Genomic DNA, 21,222 nt, shown 5'->3' with positions numbered 1-21,222 from the left:
GCAACGATTTCCTATCACGCCGGTCACTCTTCCTGCAGGTTTGTATTTTGCAAATAGTTTTATTATCCCCCTTTTTCATGGATCTTTGTTGTAAGTTGCTAATTGAAAGAGATGTGCCCTGTTCGTTAGATTGTCTTCAGCGGGATTTTGTGCCAGTGTGTTACCACTCCTGATGTGTCTATTTTGGAAAACATTCACTAGGAGTTTTGGACCATCTTTTCATATAAATCTATGTTGTGTTGTTCCTCTGTCATTCCTACTAGAATCTTCTAAATTAATCGCTAGCTAGGTGTTACCAGTTGGGGGAATGTCCCTGAACAGTCTGACCATCAGAACTGCCTGTGTGAGACTCTACAGGGACATCTCCCCAACTGGTAACACCCCGTTAGCAATTCATTCAGAAACCTCTAGTAAGAATAACAGAGGAATGGAACAACATAAAGTCATGAGAAAGGATTCAGGTCGACCCATGTGAAATACAATTATTTACTGAAACAGACATGAGAGGACCAGCCATCATTAAATTGAAAGGCATTAATTCTTTAAAAGTGATTCCCCCTGAAATCCTTCATATAAGGCCAGATTCACAAGACTGTGTCTGTTTTGCAAAATATGGACACTGGCCATGTGCATCCCACATTTTCCCTTTCCCCGGGTCCTACACTATTTATCAAATGCCTATTCTTACCCACAAAACTGACAAGAATAGGTCATATTCGATTTTTATTTTTTTTGTATATATATTTTTTTTTTTCGTTCCAATTAAAATTAATGGGTCCTCATCCAATCCACATGCGATCCACATTTTTGCGGAACAAAAATACAGTTGTGTGAATGGGGCCTAAAGAGATGGAGAGTTTCATCCTCGAGAACTAGTGTCGTCTTGTCTGTTACCACCATGAAACGCGTATAATCGTAATGGATATGAATCTGTAAATTAGCCGTGCTGTGGATGTAGTAAAACACAGATGAAATGCCTCACTTCAGCGGCGATTATCAGCGCTCCTGCACCTCTCTGTACCAAGCAGCTGGACAATTTACATAATCTCTCTGCCAAAGCCCACACACTCAACCATTTTCTGTCCCCATTGAGGCATCATAAATCCAGGGGGCTGTGAAATGAGGACGTTCCAAGGAGTCCGCTATATGTAAGGTGGAATAGATGGGGAAGACGGCATCAGCATGGGATGTGTACAGAAGGCAGTTCCGCTAGATTCACACACTTCATACTTAAAAAAAAAATATAATTCTATATTTTTTTTCCCCCCAAACGTATCAATTCACAGATCTATTAACGGATCCATAGCTTTTCAAGGAGGCCTCCACCATGTATAAAAGTGTCTGTGTTTGACAAGTTTCCTTCAGGACCCTTTGTTGTTTTAAAAGGACAAAACGGAGACTTTGTTTTCTCCTTTCAACAGGATTTAAAATGTGAAACCTGCCCATTTCAGAGTGGTCTGCTGACCACCTAGTGTATATGGTGGCCTCCCAACTCTGGGGAGAGAAGGATTGAGCATGTTGAATGTAAACCATTAATCCTTTAGTTATGAGGGAAATAAGTCTTTGCAAGAAGAGTCTGGCAGCAGCTTCCTTCCCCTTCCCCTCATGCAATACATATGCATGCTTAAATGATGAGGAGAAATGGCTGTCAGACGACAAGTCTTTGGCCTTCAGTTATCTTCTGTCTAGCCAGCTTAAAGGGCATCTGTCAGCAGTCTGTGCCAGATTTTAATAGAGAAGTTAGGCACAGGTGTAATGATGCTTTCACTGCCTGGCCCTGTCAATCAAAGTGGAGAGGAGTGCTGTAGTTGCAGAGAGAGCAGAGCCTCCAGGTGTAATGACAACGCCCCCGTTGCCCCTAGAGGCTCACTCGTATATATTAAAACTTAATTTTTCTCCGCAATGTGGATACATATAAATATAGGACCAACACAGATGCCTTCAGCTGCCAACTGCACATGCAACAGGTCAGCCAGTGTCATAGATACAAATCTGCTGACAGATGCCCTTTAAAGGGGTTATCTCACTTCAGCAAATGGCATTTATCATGTAGAGAAAGTTAATCCAAGGCACATACTAATGTATTGGCATTGTCCCTATGGCTTCTTTACTGTCTTCATTCATTATACCATTGCATTATACACTGCTTGTTTTACGGCCCCGGCCACCAGAGAGGCTGGTGCATTTTCCTATAGTGTGTAAGCACAGCCACCGGTGCTGGATTGCAGGGTGGTCGTAACCCCTAAGAACAAGCAGTGTATAAAGTGCTGGAAAAATGAATCAAGCCAGCAAATGAGGCAATATGGACAATTCCAATACCTTAGTGAGTGCCTAGTATTAACGTTCTCTACATGTTTTGGGCAGGTAATTGAGTGGTCGCCTGCTGTATGGGATGAAGCAGCCCCCTGCTATGTGACCATGGCACAGTATTACGGATTGGAAGCAGTCCTTTTAGGTACAAATGTGCAGCTTGTATAATAGCGAGCAATTTCTTTCATGCAGCATCATGAGCAGCTTCACGTAATGGTGACTAATTATTTAACCATGACTGGCAGCTCTGAACATTGTGTTCTTTTTGCCTCACTTACTATGTTTTCTGTGAATCTAATTACAAAGGAAGCAAGTATTCCTTACAGTCTGCTATGAATACAAGGGGAGGGATGAAAGCCTGGACTGCATACTCTTTTCCTCGTAACATGGGGAACAACACTGGAACCAAACATCTTTTCCTTCATTTGTGCTGTTTTCCAGGGTCCACATACTTAGGGCTTGTTCACACGAACGTGTGAAGCCCGTGCTGTGGACCGCAAATTGCGATCCGTGATGCACGGGCAACGCCCGGGGATCGTGGACCCATTTACTTGAAAAGATCGAACATGCCCTATCGTTTTGCGGTGCGGAGGCACGGAACGGAACCCAAGGAAGCATTCCATAGTGTTCCGTTCCGTGCTTCTGTTTCGCATCTCCGGATTTGCTGGCCCATTGAAGTGAATGGGTCCGCATCCGTGATGTGGAATGCACACTGAACGGTGCCCGTGTATTGCGGATCCTCAAATGCGGTCTGCAATACAGCAACGGGCAGCACACGTTCGTGTAAACGAGCCCTTAGGGTCCATTCACACGTCCGTAGGTGTTTTGCGGATCTGCAAATTGCGGATCCGCAAAACATGGTCACAGACATTATGCATTCCGTATTTCGCAGACCGCACATCTCAGGCACTATAATAGAAAATGCCTTTTCTTGTCCGCAGTTGATGACAAGAATAGGACACGTTCTATTTTTTCGGGAACGTAATTGCGGATCCGGAAATGCGGATGCGGACAGCACATAGTGTGCTGTCCGCATCCGTTCCGGCCCCATTAAAAATGAATGGGTCCGCACCCGTTTTGCAAAATTGCGGAACGGATCCGGACACATTCTACGGACGTCTGAATGGACCCTTATGCCCCTTTCACACGGGCGAGTTTTCCGCCAGGGTGCAATGCGTGAGGTGAACGCATTGCACCCGCATTGAATCCGGACCCATTCACTTCAATGGGGACGTGCAGAAGAGCGGCGATGTTCACGCATAACTTGTGCGTTGCATGAAAATCGAAGCATGTTCTATATTCTGCATTTTTCACGCAACGCAAGCCCCATAGAAATTAATGGGGCTGCGGGAAAATCGCAAGCATCTGCAAGCAAGTGCGGATGCGGTGTGATTTTCACACATGGTTGCTAGGAGATGATCGAGATGGGCACCCGATCTTTATTATTTTCCGTTATAACATGGTTATAAGGGAAAATAATAGCATTCTTAATACAGAATGCTTACTAAAATGTCGATTGAGAGGTTACAAAATAAAAAAAATTAACTCTCCTTATCCACTTGATCGCGCAGCCGGCCTCAACGTCTTTCTTCTTCTTTCAGGACCTGCAAAAGGACCTTGGACGTAATCGCGCTCACCGCGTGGTGTCGTCAGCGTAGGTTCTGCTGAATGAAGATAGAAGATCCTGGTGAGCACGATTACGTCATCAAAGGTCCTTTTGCAGGTCCTGAAAGAAGAAGAAAGACGACGAGGCCAGCTGCGCGATCAAGTGGATAAGGAGAGTTAATTTTTTTAACCCCTCAATCGACATTTTAGTAAGCATTCTGTATTAAGAATGCTATTATTTTCCCCTATAACCATGTTATAACGGAAAATAATAAAATCTGCAGAACACCTAACCCAAACCCGAACTTTAGTGAAGAAGTCCGGGTTCGGGTCTGGGTGCCACATTCAGTTTTTTATCACGCGCGTGCAAAACGTAGTGCACCCGTGCGATAAAAACTGAACAATGCAATCGCTGCAATGCACCCGGGACTCCCGTGTGAAAAAGGCATTTTAATAATTGGTTCCCGCAATTTGAGAGAAGTGGAATATGCGGGTCTGAGGTCAGTTTCACGTAAGACAATTTTAGGTTTTGTGTGTGAAGAGTTAAAATGTCAACATGAATGAAAAAGAGTATTGGATCTATAATGAGTGACAAAGGGTTAAATGTCCCAAACGCATATGTATCAAGTCATCTTAAGCAGTGTACACAACCAGTTTCCATTGCTCCTACCTTAACACCCGTCAACTAATTGAATGGCCCAAGTCACCAATTAGAAGCAGGCAGTTTCCACTGTGTAATGTGATCGTGCCCATAGGTATAATCATGTACCGAAGCATGTTCTTTTAAATGGTTGTGATGTACTAGTCCCTTTGGACATTAAATAAAAATGTTCAGATATTTCTTTGCCAAGTGTTATTCCAGGCCTGAAACACTAGGTACGGCAAAAGCCAGTGAGACTCAAGCAGTGGATTACAAGTGTAAAGGAAATTGCTGCCTGCGAGAATTCAATGTGTCCACAGTGGGGAACACTGGACAAATGTTCTGATAGATGGTACATAGGGGAGGACAGAAACACCTGTTTGTAGCAGTACTGTAAATATAAAATTCCGGTGCCACACTCACATTCCCTTAATAGGGTTTTTCCGGTAAAAATGATTTTTTTATTAAGTTCCCACAGCATGGGCCCGGATTTGGAAGATTCATACTTACCTGATCCATGCCGCTCCAGTCCTCCGCAGTGTCCTCACTGAACATGGTCACATGCACTACTCCAGCCAATGACTGGCTTCAGCAATGATGTGCTGCTTGTGGCCACATCACTGGTGAAGCCAATCATTGGCTGGAGCAGCACTTGTGATCATGTCCATGCACCACCGAGTGTTAATGGTGCTGGGAATGGGAGATGGAGAGAGTGGAGGCAACATGGAACAGCAAGTATGGACCTTCTGTTTTGGGGGCCATGCTTTGGCCCCTTTAAGTTGCCCATACACCATCAGAAGCTGTGGACCACACAATCTCTCCCGACTCCCTCATATACATACATGCTCTGGTCGGCCAAATGTGTATGTATTTTCATTTGGAAGAGGAGAATAGCTGCTGTCAGATAGCTCCAGTAGAACAAAAGGATTGCTGTCTGTTAGGAGGGAGCCGCCCATATACTGTATATGTTAAAGAAATCGGTCACCCTGATTTTGGACTATTATCTACAGTAATTTGTGTGCAGTACTGCAGATAAGGAGTCCATATCACTATTTATTTATTTTTTTCCTACTGCCAGGCTCTCAAACCTGCACTGAAATACTCAGCCTGGACTGCTGTGCCTTGCTAACATAATGGAGAGGACTCGTGCGCATGCACAGCATTCCTGAAAAAGTATATTAAGGCAGCTCTGACAACATGGGGGGCAGTATGATAATAAAAAAGTGATCTGGACTCCATATCTACAGTACTACTCATGTATTACTGTACATAATGGTCCAAAATCAGGGTGACAAATTCCCTTTAAACTGTAATTCAGTCCTGCCAAAGACAGCAGAATCAGCCAACATTGGTATGATATGTATGGGGTCCTATAGAACAAGCTGTCAAATTTTATACCAACCAACATGTAACAGACCAGACAGGAAGAGAGTTCATTCCAAACGTGGGCAAATCCTGAATTCTCATGTCTAATGATTATAGGTTATGTGCAGTTTAGTAACTATTCTTTTATCAAGTCAATATAATTCTATGGAATGTTCAGGCTACAGTAAATATTTTCATCTGGCAGTAACATCTGTGCATGCGCAGTGAAGATCTCAGAGTGGGAAAGACTACTGTGAGATATTCACTGCACCAATGAATGCGCAAGATTGTAGGACCCAGCATTGGAGACGTGAGGATCCCTGGCCCTGTAAATCTCACTTAGTGGCTGAGTGGCAACAGGGGGAGGTGGCTGTGAAGCGGTGCTCCGAGGTCCTAGGCCAGCCCTCTGAGCACCTCCTTTACACACCGGTAAAGATTATTTTTTTCTACATCACTAATACTTGTAGCAGATAAAAAGGTCTCATTTTAGTCACTATGATCAACCCTACCTGGCTGTATGCCTGGTTTTATAGGCTTGATCATGGTAACAGATGCTTTTTAAATTATGTCATGAATATCTCGACTGCAAAGTGTGAATTTTTAAAAATGTTCCCTCTTGCAGGCATCTTACTCTTCTGGAGGTCCTGTTCTGCGGCCTGAGGATGAACTTGATAGACTCACTAAGAAGATGCTGTATGACATGGAGAACCCTCCTTCTGAAGAGTATTTTGGTGAGAATTGACGAGACTGCATTAAAAAGCACAAGAGGATAATAATGAGCTAATCTAATACACTTAGCTCCCTAGCTATCTGCAGTGGCGTTCAGCTGTGGATTGGTTGCCATCTAGGACGCATGTTCCGTGCGCCAATTCCTCATGACTTTGTTTGCTAACTGTGCATTTCCTTTGAAGAAAGGAAGCCCTTCATAGGTTCTGTGAAGAACCAGGCAAGGCCCTCCCTCTGCAATGGCTTGATAGCAGCCACATGGTCTGTGTCTATGGTATAGTACAGTGTGTAGGCGCTTATCTGTCTAATCCAGTTCTTATTGTAACGCTAGCCATATACATAAGTTTATGATCGGGTATAATCCAGCTGATTAACTGTACATCGGAATTTTTGTACAAACTGTCCGAACAGTACAATGCCGGACTATGCCATACATGTGTCGTTTCAGCCAACAATGGCCCAAAAATCCAACCTGACAGATCACCTCTTTGGCATACAATAATCTGCCACCAGCCATGGCAGTCTTTTAGGTATAATACTCACACTATTTAGACCACAGGTCAGATCTCCATTCATTTGTAGGGAATTATGAAAGCAGTTGAGCATTCTTGCTGTTCAGGATGGGGGTTGTGCTGGAGATAGGTGCGGCTCCACTGAGGTTTCATTTAAGAATAAAACCTTTCTCCTGATATTACCCCAACTCCTCAATATTCTTAGGAATTCCCTATTGTGGATTGAGGATACATTTTTTAAGTTAATTGAGAGAATTATTAATTATCTGCTGTGGGGAAGAAAGCGGGTGAGGCTTAAGTTGGAATATCTTTATAAGCCGATGGAACATGGAGGGTTGATCCTTACCTATTTCAAGGGCTACTATATAGCTTTACAGCTATGGCTTTAGGACCACTGGGAGGAAAGTCCACTTTGCAGGAATTTTGTTGAGTAGAACTACATATGATAATATGTTCACATTATTAGAGTCTGGGCTATTATCCAGAGTTCAGCAGAGTTATAGGGAAGCTAGAAAGTTATTTACGAAGATGTGGAGTACTATTAGAGGTTGGTTGGGAATAAGGAGATCTCTTTAGTGTACGCCTCTCTGGTATAACTATTATTTACAGGAGTTGGATGATTTAGCTGAAGATAAATACTGGCAAAACAATATTCTGTATGTTGCACAAGTGGTGAGTAATGGAGGTATGCTTGACACAGAGAGCATATAATTAATCTATCTTGGTTTAGATATCTACAGTTACGTTCGGCGCTATGTAGCGTAAAGGGGAAATTTTTGTTACAGATAGATACTTTTACACCTTTGAATGATTTAATGGGAAATTTGGGGCAGAAGTTAAAAATTTCCCAGCTTTTTAATTTACTTCTTGAAGCACTATTTAAAAGTCTACGTTCCCCCGGACAAAAGGCTTGGGAATCTGCTTTAAGGATCCAACCAGATGATTGGGGAAAAATAATGACTAATTTTACGGTTAGTGTCACATAATTTTAACCATGTTTTGGTTCAATTCAATATTATACATAGAGTGTGTGTCACACCGGTATGGTTTAATAAATGTGGGTTGAGAAATACGTCTAATTGTCCACGGTGTGATTCACTAGGGGCTGACTTTTTACAACTAACAGAATATTAGGAGGAAATAGCGAAACTTAACTTATTTTTCGCCCCATAAGACGCACTCCCCCCACCCCCCCAAAACTGTGGGAAAAGTGCCCCTGCGACTTATGGGGCGAATGCTGGCAATTTACAGCTCAGTATGTACTGTATTATACGTAGTGTTAATCATCAGATCTAAACCCAATAATAATGCGCTCCCCATGTGTACCGTACTTACCGGTACACGTCACGCTCCTGTATTAAGCGCTAGCTGGCAGGCCGGGCGGCCGTAACTCACGGAGGTCACGTGCCTGCTCCGCCTACTTTATGAATGAAGTAGACGGAGCAGGCACGTGAGTTACGGCTGCCTGCTAGCTGCTAGTGCTTACTACAGGAGCGTGACGTGTACCGGTAAGTACGGTACACATGGGGAGCAGGGGGAGCTCATCATTATTCAGTTTAGATCTGATGATTAACACTTATAATACAGTACATACTGAGCTGCGGGGCCAGAGTACAGTGCCTGCACGGCCCCGCCGCTCTCCCCGCCTACTACAGTCCCTCCCTAGGAATCCGTGAATGGGATAATGATGGGGGAGGGGGGGTCTGTGGATGGCATTATGATGGGGGGATCTGTGGATGACACATATAGCAGTGTCATCCACAGATCCACCACCCCGTAACAGTGCCATCCACAGATCCCCCCCCCCCATCATAATGCCATCCACAGATCCCCCCCCCCACCATCATAATGCCATCCACAGATCCCCTCCCCCACCATCATAATGCCATCCACAGATCCCCCCCCCCCCACCATCATAATGCCATCCACAGATCCCCCCCATAACAGTGCCATCCACAAATCCCCCACCCCATAACAGTGCATCATCCACAGATCCCCCATAATAGTGTCATGCACAGACCGCCATTAGGTCAAACCCACCAAAAGCACACCTTTTGGTTAAAAAAAACCTAGGTGCGTCTTATAGGGCGAAAAATACGGTATTACCCAGAAACTGAAAATAGTGATTCCATATTCAGTGAAATATTGGATCCTGGGTGATTTTTCTCAAATTATTTGTGATAATTATAAAAGATACCTTCTGATTAAGATACTCTTTTTGGCAAGACTTTTAATCACACGAGGTTGGTTTTCACGAAATGCTCCTAGTGTGTATAGATGGTTAAATCTGGTTAATAAGATTAAGAGTTATGAAAGAATCTTCTATAAACAAAGAAATATTGAGGAGAAATAGAAGAAAGTTTGGGGGATTTGAAAGTTTTAAGTCTTTATGCCTTCACCCCACCGCTATCCTTATGCCGTCCTGGTTGACGGAGGAGTGGGAAGTTTTGGGATAAAAAATAAGATATTTAACAATGTTTAAGATTAAGTTGTATAGAAAATAATTTTGTATTTTTTTTTCTGTTAATAAAAATAATTAAATAAAAAAAGAATAAAACCTTCCTCAAAAATCTATGCTAGGGTAGAATTTGCAAAGGAAATTTTACTTTTTTATTTTTTTGGTTGTTTTTGTAGAAAATTATAGGCATCCTGTAGCAATTTTCCTTTTGGTTCTGTTAAAACTACTCTTCTGAATGACTGAATGTTCTTGTAGCAATATGAAAGCTGCATGCGCATTGATTTTAGTAATCACTTCACTCAATTCACATTATGTATGTCTATCTTGAGGCCCTTATTGGAAAGCAAACACCTGTAGAACTGCAACAATAGCAGAGCTGAATTTGTTACTTAACCCCTTAAGGACACAGGGCGTACAGGTACGCCCTGATGTCCTGGTACTCGGCGGGCGGTGATCAGAACCCGGTGCCTGCTCAAATCATTGAGCAGGCACCTTGGCTAAATGTGAGGGGGGGTCCCGTGACGGTTTGCGGCTTTTCACTGTGGCGGCAGTGTCATCGGGTCCCCGTGGGGCTGTAGGGGGGACCCGATGGCATGGAAGGCAGCGCGATGCCTTCCTGAGGCATTGCGCTGCCTTCCTGAGGCATTGCGCTGCCTTCCGGTGACGAGCCTGTGAGATCCAGCCCCTTGGATCTCACAGGCCGGAAGCTGTATGAGTAATACACACAGTATTACTCATACAGCCAATGCATTTCAATACAGAAGTATTGGAATGCATTGTAAAAGGGATTAGACCCCCAAAAGTTGAAGTCCCAAAGTGGGACAAAAAATAAAGTAAAAAAAAGTTGAAAAAATAACGTTTTCCCCCCAAAAATTTAAAGTTTCAATTAAAAATAAACAAAAACGTCATTTTCCCCAAATAAAGTAAAAAAAAAAAATAGGTAAAAAAATAGGGGGGGGGGGGGGGGGAAAGTTGACATATTAGATATCGCCGACTCTATAAACATATCACATGACCTAACCCCTCAGATGAACACCGTAAAAAATAAAAAACTGTGCTAAATAAACCATTTTTTTGACACCTTACATCACAACAGTACAACAGTAAGCGATCAAAAAGGCATGTGCCCACCAAAATAGTACCAATCTAACAGTCACCTCATTCCGCAAAAAATGAGACCCTACCTAAGTCAATCGCCCAAAAAATAAAAATGGAGACACTAAAACATAATTTTTTTTGTTTTAAAAAAGCTGTTATTGTGTAAAACTTAAGTAAATAAAAAAAAAGTATACATATTGGGTATCGCTGCGTCCATATCGACCGGCTCTATGAAAATATCACATGACCTAACCCCTCAGATAAACACCGTAAAAAAAGTAATTTTTTGTCACCTTACATCACAAAAAGTGTAATGGCAAGCGATCAAAGAGTCATACGCACAAAATAGTGCCAATCAAACCGTCATCTCATCCCGCAAAAAATGAAACCCTACCTAAGATAATCGCCCAAAAACTGAAAAAACTATGGCTCTCAGACTATGGAGACACTAAAACATGATTGATTTATTTTTGTTTCAAAAATGAAATCATTGTGTAAAACTTACATAAATAAAATAAAATTGTATACATATTAGGTATCGCCGCGTCCGTGACAACCTGCTCTATAAAAATACCACATGATCTAACCTGTCAGATAAATGTTGTAAATAACAAAAAAAAAAAAAAAAAAAAACTGTGCCAAAACAGCTATTTCTTGTTACCTTGCCTCACAAAAAGTGGAATATAGAGCAACCAAAAATCATATGTACCCTAAACTAGTACCAACAAAACTTCCACCCTATCCCGTAGTTTCTAAAATGGGGTCACTTTTATGGAGTTTCTACTCTAGGGGTGCATCAGGGGGGCTTCAAATGGGACATGGTGTCAAAAAAACCAGTCCAGCAAAATCTGCCTTCCAAAAACTGTATGGCATTCCTTTCCTTCTGCGACCTGCCGTGTGCCCGTACAGCAGTTTACGACCACATATGGGGTGTTTCTGTAAACTACACCCCCCGCTCCTAGAGGCTAATTGGCATATTATAAAAGTTTGTTTTTGTCAATAACGGCAGCAGGCAGTGAGATGGCACTAATATAGTTGTGTTCAGCTGACATTAGCACATCCCTAATGTCAGCCAGCTTAATACCCATTTTTCAGGTGACAGAAACCAGGATATTGATGACCTAATCTCTGAATAAGTCCTCAATATCAGATCAGCGGGGGTCAGTCAGCTGGTTGCCAGTGCTGCGTCCCCGGCAGTGTTTACCTGGTGCAGTGTAATTACACCTCCCTCTGCTATTCAAGTGAACAGGAGAGTGAGGTGTAACTGCTACAACCTGGATGGCATGCAGGAAAACAACCCTCCTCATGGGTGGCCATGATGATGCCTTGCTGTACAGCTCTATGCCTGTATATTCTATCCCTTGGGCTCATTTCACACTTCCAGGTATGAATGCCATTATGTTTGCTTGCTGCTGTAACTTTAAACTAAAACATGAGTAGATCTTAAATGGAGGAAAACTCTAATTGGAAGCTTTAGACTTCTCTCTTTCATATCTATTCCCCAATGGCAGCACTAAATGAGTTTTATATAGGGGAGGAAGCAGACTGAACAGTCCCAAAGCTGCATTTGTAGGATTTGCTACAGTACATTGAAAAGGAACTGGATTCATTATATAGATTTATGGCTTTTGATGACCCGCTATACAGTTTGTTTTTCATCCCTCAACCAAGGGTTACGTTGGCAAAGGTTAAGTGTAATTTTGTTTAGTTGCTATAAATGCAGTAGATCTAAAAAATCAGCCGGACTGCCTCAAGCCTCATGAACTGAAGTCTTTTCTGTCATTTAAGCAAATTGTTTTATCACTTGTAATGCTAATAATCTCCTCCAGCGTTATGTATCAGACCTTTTTCTTCTTTTTTTTTCTTTTCCGCTGTCTGTGTCTTTGCCAATTTATTGTCTTCACATACTTATCTCCCATTCATCCATTTCATTTAGTATGGAGCCGACAGCTTATCCACTGTTATTATGGCCCATTGATCAAGTAATTGGAAAAGGGCAAATCGGTAGCGGCAGTGCCTGCGATTTGCATGAACTATTCCCAGCCCTAGGTCCATGTAACATGGTAATTGCTGCATCCACATAGCTGTCAGCTAATAACTATATTAGTCAGAATATGGAAAGCCGGATCCTAGCATATTAAAAGTTGTATTGGAGCAGATAGGAATTGAATAGAGGGATTTAATTAAACATGCTAGCAGGCTTCCAGGCTTTATGGGGAAGTCAAGGAGAAAATATTTACAGATAATTAAATGTTAGTCCTTTTGGGTTAAAGGAGGTCATTGCCCTTCAGTGTTACTTTTTAAAGGGGTTATTCTGCAAAAAATATTAAAGGGGTTGTCTCACTTCAGCAAATGGCATTTATCATGAAGACAAAGTTAATACAAGGCACTTACTAATGTATTGTGATTGTCCATATTGCCTCCTTTGGTTTGGTTCATTTTTCATCGTATTATACACTGCTCGTTTCCAGGTATTACAGCCACCCCTGCAATCCAGGTGCCACCCTCTCTGGTGGCTGGGACCGTGGACGTGTGCATAGGCACTCGTCCCGACCACCTCATATCCGCGCTGCAGCGGTGGCCGTAATCTCTGGAAATAAACAGTGTATAATGTATAAATGAAAAAATGAATCAAGAAATGAATTTGTCTACATGCTAAATGCCATTTACTATAGTAAGGCAACCCCTTTAAGGCTACTTTCACACTCGCGTTTTAGGCACATCCGTCATGGATCTGCAAAAACGGATCCGTTACAATAATACAACCGCATGCATCAGTCATGAACGGATCCGTTTGTATTATCTGTAACCTAGCCAAGACGGATACGTCATGAACTCAATTGAAAGTCAATGGGAGACGGATCCGTTTTCTATTGTGCCAGAGAAAACGGATCCATCCCCATTGACTTACATTGTGTGCCAGGACGGATCTGTTTGGCTCAGTTTGTCAAGCAGTCACCAAAACACTGCAGGCAGCGTTTTGGTGTCCGCCTCCAGAGTGGAATTGAGACTGATCGGAGGCAAACTGATGCATTCTAAGGGTCCATTCACACGTCCGTAAGATTTTTGCGGATCCGCAAAACACTGACACCGGTAATGTGCATTCCGCAATTTGCGGACCGCACATCACCAGCACTATAATAGATTGCGGACAAGAATAGGACATATTCTATTTTTTTTGCGGAAACGGAAGCACGGATGCGGAAGTGCGGATCAGCAAATGCGGATGTGGATAGCACATTCCGGCCCCATTGAAAATTAATTGGTCCGCACCCGTTCCACAAAATTGCGGAACGGCTGCGGACTCATTTTGCGGACGTGCTAATGGACCCTAAACGGATCCTTTTCCATTCAGAATGCATTAGGGCAAAACTGATCAGTTTTGGACCGCTTCTGAGAGCCCTGAACGGACCTCACAAAAAGAAAGTCAAAACGCCAGTGTGAAAGTAGCCTAAGTTAAAGAACATGGCTAATAAATAACTGAATTTAAAATCTATATTTTCAATATGTGAGAGAGAATCTAAATCGCACATCCTCAATACTATGCTTTTGATATAACAACATTTCAGCATGATACAACGTGGCTATGCAGCACTATTATCAATCTATTGCTGTGCACTATTAGGAGGCATTAGTATACAGTTTGATCAAAGAGCATAGGCCCACTTACCACGACAAGGTTGCCTCTTCAAGTGGGGACCTACTCTAACTTTGGCGCGGCGCAGTGCGGCGACTATCGTGCCCCCACACCGCTCCAGCAGGCAATGGGACCCAGCAGCCGCACAGCGCCCTCACTGTGCGGCAGAGCCACCTAGGCCCTGGGCCCCATCACTCCACCAGCGCAGCACAAAAGCAGCGACGGCCATCGTCCAGCGCCGCATAATGTGAACAGGTGCAAAGAGCTCACCTGGTCACAGGCAGCCTCTCAGGAACACCAACTGAGAGGTGATAGGAATTTATAAACCCTTTGCAGACTTCTGCTAATTAAAAGCACCTAAGCCGAATGGGGAGGAGTGCTGATCAAGATTGATAATAGTGCTGTATAGCCATGTTTTATCTTGCTGAAATTTAAAACAGTTGTTATATCAAAAGCATAGTAATGAGGATGTGCGATTTTGAGTCTCTCTCACATATTGAATTAAAATCTATATTTGCCAAGTTATTTTACATTGTTGGTGGTAGCATCCCTTAGTTTTTTGATCATGTGTTGAAACCTGCATCCACTTTCACTAGCAGGGCAAACATCGTCTTTTCATTTGGCTCACTGACAATACCTTCTCTACTTGTCAGTGGAGCATGTGCAGTGTCTTTCTCCTCTGACAAGTAGAGAGGATGAAAAGATGAAATATTAGATTTTGAATACCTTTTTCAATTATTGACATATAGACTGTTAATGGCTGGAGGTTTTTTTAATGGAATAACCTCTTTAACATCTCCTTGTATTTCAGGATGAAAGATAACATTGTGATATATGCAAATTTTAGTCTCTTGTAAAGAAATGATTGACCAATTCCAAGTTCTCACCCACTCTTGTTCCATTTCTAGGTTTCTATTCTATCCCAGGTTTTATTCCAGGTTAAACTGCAGCTTGGTTATGTGATTCTTATATGAAACCTTTCACATTAGACATAGAGATGTAGAGAGGGGATTTTGGTGTTTGGGAGCTGCATTTTGATAACCCTATCCTTGGGATAAGTAATCGGTATAATTTCAGTGAGGGTCCAGCTACTGGCACCCCTGCCAATCGGCTGTTTGATGAAGCGGTGCAATGCGGCCTCTTCCTAGGCTAGTGACGTCACCTTCATCGGTCACATGGCTCATGTTTAGCTCAGTTCCATTCAAGTGAATGGCCCTGGTCTGCATCTGTTGGTTGACAGTTATCTCTCCTGACTACCCTATGCACCTCCATGCTCAGTTCAGCTGAGTTTGTATAGGGGGTTTTCAAGGGGGTCTCATCCGTATGTCCGTTCCATGGCACCCACAAAAAAATAGAACATGTACTATTCTTGTCTGTTTTATGGACAAAGATAGGACTGTTTTATGTAGAGGCCAAAATGCAGAATGCACATGACCAGTATCTTTGTTTTGCGCATCCACAATATGTGGACTGCAAAACGGGCTATGGTCGTGTGCATGAGCCCTAAAACAGTATGTTTAACTGACAATGATATGTATGGAGGCCTTAAAGCTTGTTTGACTCCTCTATAGGGCCCTTACATATACTTCAGCGTTGTACGGAGATTGTCACTCACGTCCATCCCAGTCCCCATTGGCTTTTCTTTGTGTCTTGGGAGTGTGGGAGGAACATATATATATATATATATATATATATATATATATATACAAACTGAAAAGACTAGCGTGGTATTAGCAGGAGGTGCTCAAACCCACATGCAGTCGTGCATATATATAGGGGAGCAAATCCTGCACTTGTGGCCCGTTGCTAATGACGATCCCCAGCAAAATGCATACGGTGGAGGATGCCCGCGGCGAACCAAGAGTACCACAATAGACATCCTACACAAGGTAACAAGTGCGGATGTAATAATCAATATAACAAAATAATAGCAAAGACAGGTGCACGCTGCAATCTTACTAAACCCTCAAACTGATTTTAAAATTGAGAGATTAGTCAACATATCCTACGGTGTAGGACATGTCTGAGCCCGGACACCGCACCAAGGTTCCTCAAGTAGCTCGGGGACCTAACACTCTCCTAACTGAGCCGTATGGGCAATACCAGGAGCCAGTGGGCAAATTACAGGAGCATGAGGCCGACTCACAAACAACTCACCAGTTACCTCCAGCATGTGGCCATGCTTGCAATGGGAGGAGGGAGGAGTCTGCGAGTCCCACTCAAGACTGGCTGATATAGCCCAGGCTTCACAGGTGCACCTAAATGTAGCCTGTAGATGAAAAACAGGCACATTTAAATTGGAGTTTATACACCTCCAGGAATTTATTTATATACAAACTGAAAAGAATGGCGTGGTATTAGCAGGAGGTGCTCAAACCCACATGCAGTCGTGCATATATATAGGGGAGCTAATCCTGCACTTGTGGCCCGTTGCTAATGGCGATCCCCAGCAAAAATGCATACGGTGGAGGATGCCCGGGACCTAACACTCTCCTAACTGAGCCGTATGGGCAATACCAGGAGCCAGTGGGCAAATTACAGGAGCATGAGGCCGACTCACAAACAACTCACCAGTTACCTCCAGCATGTGACCAGGGAGGAACATGCAAACTCCATGCAGATGTTATTCAGGGCTAGGTTTGAAGGCTACAAAACAATAGTGCTAACCCCTGCACTGCCTCATACAGTTTGTTGGTGGATTACAGCACATTCAAACGAGATCCTTCTGCAAATATCTTATATTTGGCCTTGATATCACAATTCATTTTGCCAAGTGACAAATTGGCCTCATTACTTTGACAAACGGTGCTCGAGTATTCGCCACTTTTACATTTTTTTAAATCTGTTCTCTTCAATGGAGTTTTAAGCATTGCATTTACTATAGTCATATGCTTACACCATCCAGAACAATCAGGACAAGCTTAGGTGCTCCAGGCTATGAACATCATGAGCTTTTTATGTCACCAGTAACAGGCCAATGGTGTAAATGCAGTTATGTGGTAATGAAATAACATTGCCTTGATTAGATAAGGACTTTTAGCAAGCCTTAATAACGGAGTGTAATGTTAAGCATGTACTTGTATTATTATTGACGTAAGCAAAAGAAATGTCTCAAATTAAATTTATCTCTAGGCTCAGTTTGTAGACGGCCAAAGTTTTCCTAATTTCAGATATGTGTGTTATGCCGACATCTGTTACACAACTATAATCTGCCTTTAACAGCCACCCGTACAAATAAGAAACGCCAATAGATGAAGCAACACTCCGGAGATCTTAAAGGGGTTTTCTGGGATTTTGATACTGATGACCTCAGGATAGTTCATCAGTATCTGATCGGTGGGGGACCCCTGCGATCAGGTGTTTTCAGAAGGCACCAGCACTCCTGTTAGCGCCGCGGCCAGGGCCATGCATTATATAGCGGCTGTGCTTGGTATCGTCTGGCAGCCTAGGATATTATAAAAAGTGGAATAAATGCTGGTCTTTGATAAATCTTGTCCATTGTCTGCTAGATAGATAGATCACATTCTGTGTGTGGTCAGATGTCAAAATCCGTTATGATAGAAGACAAAATGATCCAGCACTTACTTTGCCCATAAAACCTAGCCTTTATTCCTGCCTTACAATCCATCTGTGTCTGTTACATGATACAGCTTCCTTTTATCTTGAATCCTAGTGTGCTAAGGCTCCTTCACATGCGCTGGAATTGCATCTGAGCAGTGAGGTGACCGTCTTTTCTACAAGTGTACAATGTAACATAGTAACATAGTTTTTAAGGTTGAAAAAAGCCATCTGTCCATCTAGTTCAGCCTGTTATCCTGCAAGATGATCCCGAGGCTGTTTAGAAGAAAAGCTTTTTGTTGCCCACTACTAATTACCCTGTTTAGTGCACCCTTAGCACCCACTTAAAGGAAACCTGTCACCTGGATTTTGGCAATAGAGCTGAGGACATGGGCTGCTAGATCGCCGCTAGCACATCCACAATATCCAGTCCCATAGCTCTCTGTGTTTTTATTGTGTCAAAAAAATGATTTGATAGATATGCAAATTAACCTGAGATGAGTCCTGTCCCTCAGATGAGTCCAGCGTGAAGGAGCCCAGCACCGCCCCGCATCCTCAGAATCTCCTCCTTGCTCCCTGACGTTGCAAAGCTAGAGCGCTGTAATCTCGCGATGCACGATCTAGCGCATGCACAGTGTCGTCATAGTGTTCCTTCCCTGTGCTGGCGTCAGCCTCAGGGAACGAACTGCGCATGCGCTATCTCGCGCATCACGAGATTACTGCACTCTAGCTTTGTGACGTCGGGGAGCAAGGAGGACATTCGGAGGATGCGGGGCGGTGCTGGACTCATCTCAGGGACAGGACTCATCTCAGGTTAATTTGCATATATATCAAATTGTTTTTTTTTGACACAATAAAATCACAGAGAGCTATGGGGACTGGATATTGCGGATGTGCTAGCGGCGATCTAGCAGCCCATGTCCTCAGCTCTATACCCAAATTCCAGGTGACAGGTTCCCTTTTAAGTGGTATGTGACATAGAGGAGTCCTATATCAGCCATCGTGCTTGTTTTTATACTATGCAGCCCATGTTCCTGTGTTGATAAAGTCTTGTGAACACTCTTCTATTTTAGGTCGCTGTTCTCGTTGTGGGGAAAACGTTGTAGGAGAAGGTACTGGATGCACAGCTATGGACCAGGTGTTTCACGTTGAGTGTTTTACCTGCATGACCTGTAATAGCAAGCTACGTGGGCAGCCATTTTACGCCGTGGACAAAAAGGCTTTTTGCGAGCCCTGCTACATAGTAAGTGCTATACCTGACTTTTTCCCTTTCCTATGGCTGTCAATCACTGCATGTATTTTCTGCTTTCTTAAGAATACTAAACATGCCTTCACAGGAATGTTCAGCTAAAGTTACATTAGGAGGAATTTGCTGCTTTCAGATTGTCCGAGGTGAATTTATTGCAGAGAGGCATATGCTCCAGATGTTACCATACATTTCCTGCTTGCATTGACTGTGACAGCTCCTCATCCTTTTAGGGTTCTTACTTAATTATTTCAGCAGTCCAAGTAAGTTCTTGGGAACTTTACACAACTAGATTAGGCTTCAAGAGAACAATACAGAATTCAATTACTTCTTTTTAAAAATCCATATCACAAACCTTACCAAATGTATGTCAGATTTCAGTGTAAAATCCATCAAAGTAATTGGGCCCTCAGCGTGGGCCTCAACAACATGCTCAGCCTCATAAAGCGTAAGAAGACTTGTCTTTCATGTTCTTGTACTGATGTTGTACTAATGCATATCCTTTTTCCAGTTTATCTACATGGTTACTTTCAGTAGTCTGCTTGTTGCCTTTGGTAACAGATGCTGATTTAGCTCCCCTCCGTTGTCCTATATGTGGCCAAAGCTCAAGCAAATGACAACGTGCCACCAAATTCTAAGAAATCCCCTTTAGGCCTCATGCACACAACTGTATTTTTGTTTCCGCATTTTTTGCAGATCGGATGCAGACCGTTTGGCCTCAAATGTCCACATCCATTTGGCCCACAAAAAAGATAGAACATGTCCTATTCTTGTCTGTTTCATGGACAAGAATAGGACATTTCTATAGACCTGTGAAAAAATGGTGACATGCACTCAGACAGTATCTGTAGTTTGCAGGTCGCAAAAGACAGTCGTGCATGAGAACTTAAGGGTATGTTCCCACGTGCCAGATTTTCAGTGATTTTTTTATAACTGAAATCCACATCAACAGCAGTCCACATCCCATGCCTGTAAATTGTGCTTCTGCAACCAAATTCACATTCAATGGAAATTTTCCAGGTGGATTTTTAGCACAATCATGGGAAAAAAATATACGGTACCATGACAATAAGTGTCATGCTGCTTCTACAGAATAGCTGAGGATTAACACCTCCATATGACAGCCGGGCTAACGTTCACATAGCTGCACACCGATCAGCACATCCACAGCAAATGTGCGCCTACCAAAATGGGACATGGCCATAAATCAGACATCAGGGCATTGGCCAAAGTTTGGTAAAAATTTGTCTTTTGGTTACAAGGATATTGGCAGTTTTCTATTCACTTGGGGGGTCTGATGGTGGAATTGGTTTATCTGTTCCATGATAATAGCTTGGCTACGGTCTGAGAAGATAAAGGTGACAGTCAGTATGCCTGTACTCCCTGCTGTCACCCATGCAAGTAAAAGCAGCATAGTTACCAAACTTTAGCTATCATTTCTCTAACTTCATTAATGGGGAGGTTAATGTTTTAGGTGGAAATGCTCTTTAAAGGGAACAGTTCAGGAGGTTCATGAATGGAATGGAATCCTGACTGTCTCACTGATTACAGCTCTGAAACAGAGAAAACAATAGAGGGGCAGCCTCCTTGCTTTGATTGACAGGTCTCTGTCAGTCTCCCCGGGCACGCAGCCCGCCCCCATGACTTTTCCCCCAGGTCATGGCTCATTTTTGAAACCAGGCTGGTTTTCAGAGTAAAACTAGCATCATTCTGAAACCAGTCCTAATGAGCAGAGTACCAGTTATCAATAGCAGATGAAAGAAGGCTTCTTCCACTTGGTGACTTTCAGTTTGACTTTCTTTTTTTTTTCTTTTTTTTTTTTCTTTTTCATTTTGCACATTTGGTTTTCAAGTACCTGGCACATAAAAATATGAATGATATAAGTTCAGACTCTCTCTCTAAAAGATTAAAAGAGCACACTCCAGCCAGTTGTCTTGTTTCCAAAGACAGCATTATGAGAAGATGAGTACAAGGTTAAGTGATTCCTCCTTTGGCATCCAAAGACCAGGCTTTTTTTCTTCCTTCTAAGCAAGCAGCAAATCTTCTGCTGCTCTTTGAATGGCCAGT

General features: G+C 42.8%; 1 protein-coding gene across 6 annotated transcripts in view; it reads left to right on the top strand.

Annotated features, from left to right (window-relative positions):
- LOC120997987 (LIM domain containing preferred translocation partner in lipoma) overlaps positions 1–21,222 on the top strand; it is a 367,902-nt gene that overhangs the window by 294,812 nt on the left and 51,868 nt on the right. For all 6 annotated transcript variants that reach the window (XM_040428389.1, XM_040428384.1, XM_040428386.1 and 3 more), the window contains 2 exons: positions 6,543–6,651; positions 18,983–19,152. In XM_040428389.1, coding sequence (XP_040284323.1) covers positions 6,543–6,651; positions 18,983–19,152 — 279 coding nt within the window. The remainder of the gene's footprint in view (positions 1–6,542; positions 6,652–18,982; positions 19,153–21,222) is intronic.

Source organism: Bufo bufo, chromosome 4, assembly GCF_905171765.1.
Source record: "Bufo bufo chromosome 4, aBufBuf1.1, whole genome shotgun sequence".
Classification (NCBI taxonomy): Eukaryota; Metazoa; Chordata; class Amphibia; order Anura; family Bufonidae; genus Bufo; species Bufo bufo.
Note: the sequence above shows the minus strand (reverse complement) of the source record. Positions and strands in the feature narration are given on the sequence as shown.